General features: G+C 42.3%; 1 protein-coding gene across 1 annotated transcript in view; it reads left to right on the forward strand.

Annotated features, from left to right (window-relative positions):
* Nucleotides 1-3,329, forward strand: part of LOC308165659 (homeobox protein DBX1-A-like) — a gene marked incomplete at both ends in the record, with an annotated part of 4,804 nt that extends 1,475 nt beyond the window's left edge. The window contains 2 exons of the mRNA XM_080539809.1: nt 2,347-2,546; nt 2,985-3,329. Of these exons, the coding sequence (XP_080395935.1) occupies nt 2,347-2,546; nt 2,985-3,329 (545 nt within the window). The remainder of the gene's footprint in view (nt 1-2,346; nt 2,547-2,984) is intronic.
* Between the last annotated feature and the right edge of the window lie 986 nt (nt 3,330-4,315).

The following is a 4,315-nucleotide window of genomic DNA, read 5'->3' on the forward strand; positions in this document are numbered from 1 at the left end:
ACTGGTCGTCGACAAAAGCTTTCAGCACCATGACCAATTTGGTCAGTTCCACCCCGGGCCAGCCACCCACACACACCCCAGGAGAGAGGGTCTCTAACGGGCGGCTAGCCACCCACACATCCCCGAGAGTGACTTCTACCATCGGGCCAGGGGCGGGCAGCAGTCATGCACTAATTTCCCCATTAGGCGCCATTGAGACTTCAACATTCTCACACGACCGCATAGAGGGCTGCTGTGACTCGCGCATATGTCGGGAAACTGTGAAACGGTGGTTAGGGTGTCCTATAAAGCCTATAAAAGATGACATGTTCGGAGATTAAATGTTCCAATAAAGTTGAGGGCTTCAAAGTTAGGGCTATAAATTAACACTTCATCAAATGACAATTCATCAGTAATAATAATACTAACATAACTTTTATTTGTATAGCACTTTTCCTGCTCACTTTTCCTTGCAGCTCAAAGCGCGTTAGTCATTCTATAATCATCATTTAATCAGTAGAGCTAATCTGCACTCTGCGCGCCTCCACTCTCTCTGACCTGAAACCCACACCTCGTCTCTCTCCAAACACGGACCAATCAACATCCACCAGATCAACACGGACCAATCAACATCCACCAGATCAAGACGGACCAATCAACATCCACCAGATCCAGAATAATCTGTTAGAAAAGTCTATAAAGTCTCTAGTCCGTGGTGCTTTTCATTCAGACGCGTCATAATAATGGGCCTCGAGCCTTTTCATGGGCCGGGCTGAATACCCCCAACAAAACAACCCCAAGGGCCTGAATAGCTTCTCGTGTTCATTTAATGAAACTGATTTCGAGGGCAGAGAGAGTTTCTCTCTTGTCATCAGTATTCTGGTATGCAGGGGCGCTTGGTGGTTGTTTAGTTTGAAAGTGTAAATCTCCTTTTGTTGCGGTAATATATGTCCTTCGGCGCCTGTTCAGAGTCTTTTCTGCGTTAGTTCATTACTACACAATTACCGTTCACGGTTTATTAACTCCTCTCACAGAGGAGACGGTATCTCGTTACCATACCAATGCAGCGGGACCGGCCAATGTGCTAATTAGTCACCTCGTGCCATTTCACTCAAAACGGAGACGCGTTGCACCGGGGGGCAGAGGGGGGTTAGAGGGGGCGGGGGCAGAGGAGGGGGTAGTTTAGTTTTTTTTTGCTGCTCTTATTCTTTTTAACGTGTTTTATTGTTTTTGCTTTTTATGTTTTTATTTGTATGTGTTCTATCTATTTGTAAAGCACTTTGTAATATTGTTTTAAATAAAGTGCTATAGAAAATAGAAATACTGTTTATTATTATTATTATTTGTATTATTATTATTATTATTACTATTATTACTATTATTATTAGTAGTAGTATAGTGCATATAACGTTTGTGCATATAACGTTTGCGCATAAAGTTTGTGCATATAAAGTTTGTGCATAAAGTTTGTGCATATAAAGTTTGTGTATAAAGTTTGTGCATATAAAGTTTGTGCATAAAGTTTGTGCATAAAAAGTTTGTGCATAAAAAGTTTGCGCGTAAAAAGTTTGCGCATATAAAGTTTGTGCATATAAAGTTTGTGTATAAAGTTTGTGCATATAAAGTTTGTGCATATAAAGTTTGTGCATAAAGTTTGTGCATATACAGTTTGTGCATTAAAAGTTTGCGCATAAAGTTTGTGCATATACAGTAAAGTTTGTGCATATAAAGTTTGTGCATAAAGTTTGTGCATATAAAGTTTGTGCATATAAAGTTTGTGCATATAAAGTTTGTGCATAAAAAGTTTGTCCATAAAAAGTTTGCGCGTAAAAAGTTTGCGCATAAAGTTTGTGCATATAAAGTTTGCGCATAAAGTTTGTGCATATAAAGTTTGTGCATAAAATGTGTGCATATAAAGTTTGCGCATAACGTTTGTGCATATAAAGTTTGCGCATAACGTTTGTGCATATAAAGTTCGTGCATAAGAAGTTTGTGCATAAAGGGGAATTTGTCTCTGCCTTTAAAACACATAGCAGAGCCTCTTTAACACTTTAACGGCTCTGCTGTTACACAGACAACTTCTACTTCTGTGATCTTGATGAATAAACAAACATGTATTAGTTAAATTAACGTCTTCCCTCTCTCCTTCCTCCCTCTCTCCTCCCTCCCTCTCTCCCTCTCTCCCTCTCTCCCTCTCTCCCTCTCTCCCTCCCTCCCTCCCTCCCTCTCTCCCTCTCTCCCTCTCTCCCTCTCTCCCTCCCTCTCTCCCTCTCTCCCTCTCTCCCTCCCTCCCTCTCTCCCTCTCTCCTCCCTCCCTCCCTCTCTCCTCTCTCTCTCCCTCCCTCCCTCCCTCCCCCCCTCCCTCAGCCTCCTCCGTGGTGCCCATCCCGGGGACGTTCTCCTGGCCCCTGGCGGCCCGGGGGAAGCCCAGGCGGGGCATGCTGCGCCGGGCCGTGTTCTCTGACGTGCAGCGCAAGGCGCTGGAGAAGATGTTCCAGAAGCAGAAGTACATCAGCAAGCCCGACAGGAAGAAGCTGGCCGCCAAGCTGGGCTTGAAGGACTCGCAGGTGTGTAGGCGGAGGGTGTGTGTGTGTGTGTGTGTGTGTGTGTGTGTGTGTGTATGAAAGGCCGACGCGAATACATTTGTACATTTTAGGCATTTGGCAGACGCTCAATCCAATCCAATCCAGTCCGATTACAATCGATACATTTGACTAAGCAAGTGAATCATCAATCCACCAGTCGTAGCAGGAAGAGTAATCTAGCTCAGGCCAGGGGCCATTGGCAGTTGACGTGAAGAAGAAAGAAAGAATTAATAAAAAAATGTGAATACTAGGAATTTAAGTTAATATGGCGCGTGATGCGTGCGTGATTACTCTTCCCCGTTACTAATGGTTTAAGGTTGTTATGCAGAGTTTATCGTAGTTTCGCTGACGTCTGATGTGTCTGGCTAAGACCCGTTAACTCAGTCCGATCGAACCCGATTCTGTTTCCTTCTCCTCCAGGTCAAGATCTGGTTCCAGAACCGGAGGATGAAATGGAGGAACTCAAAAGAGCGGGAACTCCTCTCCTCCGGGGGGTGTCGCGAGCAGACCCTCCCCACCAAGACCAACCCCCACCCCGACCTCACCGACGTCGGCAAGAAGACCTCAGGGGAGGAAGAGGAGGAGGAGGAGGAGGAGGAGGAGGAAGAGGACCCGTTCGGTAGAGAGAGCCACCAGCGCTCTCCGGTCCACTGCCAGCGGTCCCCAGCTGGAGGGCTTCAGGACGGGTCAGACCCGACGTCACCCACCCGCTCCAGAAACCTCTCAGACTTCTCAGAATCAGACCAGGAGATCACCGTTTCTTAATTTATTGGAAGAAAAATATAAAATATATAAATTATGTTTTTATTATAACACTGACTGTATGACACAGCCAAACTGGATGTGAACAAGTGTGAAAGAGGCTGTATCCCATAATTTAGACCCAACTGTCAAAACAATACGTTGTTTTTTTATTTGTTGTTTTTGCAACATTTTTATCTCGACACACAATTAATCTCAGTCAAAGTTAAAGTCAGCCAACCTGAATAATGTTTTTGTTTGAATAACTGCAGGGTTTATTTTATAGGATATACTTCTTAGAAATTATTTGCTGTTTTGCACAGCTTTTTTCAACTGTACAGTATTTTGTACAATTTTGTATGGACATTTTATGCCAAGAATGTTGTGTTTTACGATTACCTGGGCTTATAGAGTTTTTATTGAAAAGTGTAGACATTTCGTGCATAATTTATACGGATTTGTTATTAAATATCTTTCAATGGATTATGTATATACAGTATGTTTGTAATATTTCAGTGTTTTGTACAAATACCAAATAAAAATGGAAGTTAATAACATGCTCTCGTATTCTCAACCTCACTTTTATTTACACTTCTTCTCCCTATAGAACTGACCACTGTCTATAGAACTGTCTATAGAACTGTCTACTACATATAGAACTGTCTATAGAACTGTCTATAGAACTGTCTACTACATATAGAACTGTCTATAGAACTGTCTACTACATATAGAACTGTCTACTACATATAGAACTGTCTATAGAACTGTCTATAGAACTGTCTACTACATATAGAACTGTCTACTACATATAGAACTGTCTATAGAACTGTCTACTACATATAGAACTGTCTATAGAACTGTCTACTACATATAGAACTGTCCATAGAACTGTCTACTACATATAGAACTGTCTATAGAACTGTCTATAGAACTGTCTACTACATATAGAACTGTCTATAGAACTGTCTACTACATATAGAACTGTCTATATAACTGTCTATAGAACTGTC

This window comes from Nansenia antarctica (genome assembly GCF_963989245.1).
Source record: "Nansenia antarctica genome assembly, chromosome: 9".
NCBI classification, from domain to species: Eukaryota; Metazoa; Chordata; class Actinopteri; order Argentiniformes; family Microstomatidae; genus Nansenia; species Nansenia antarctica.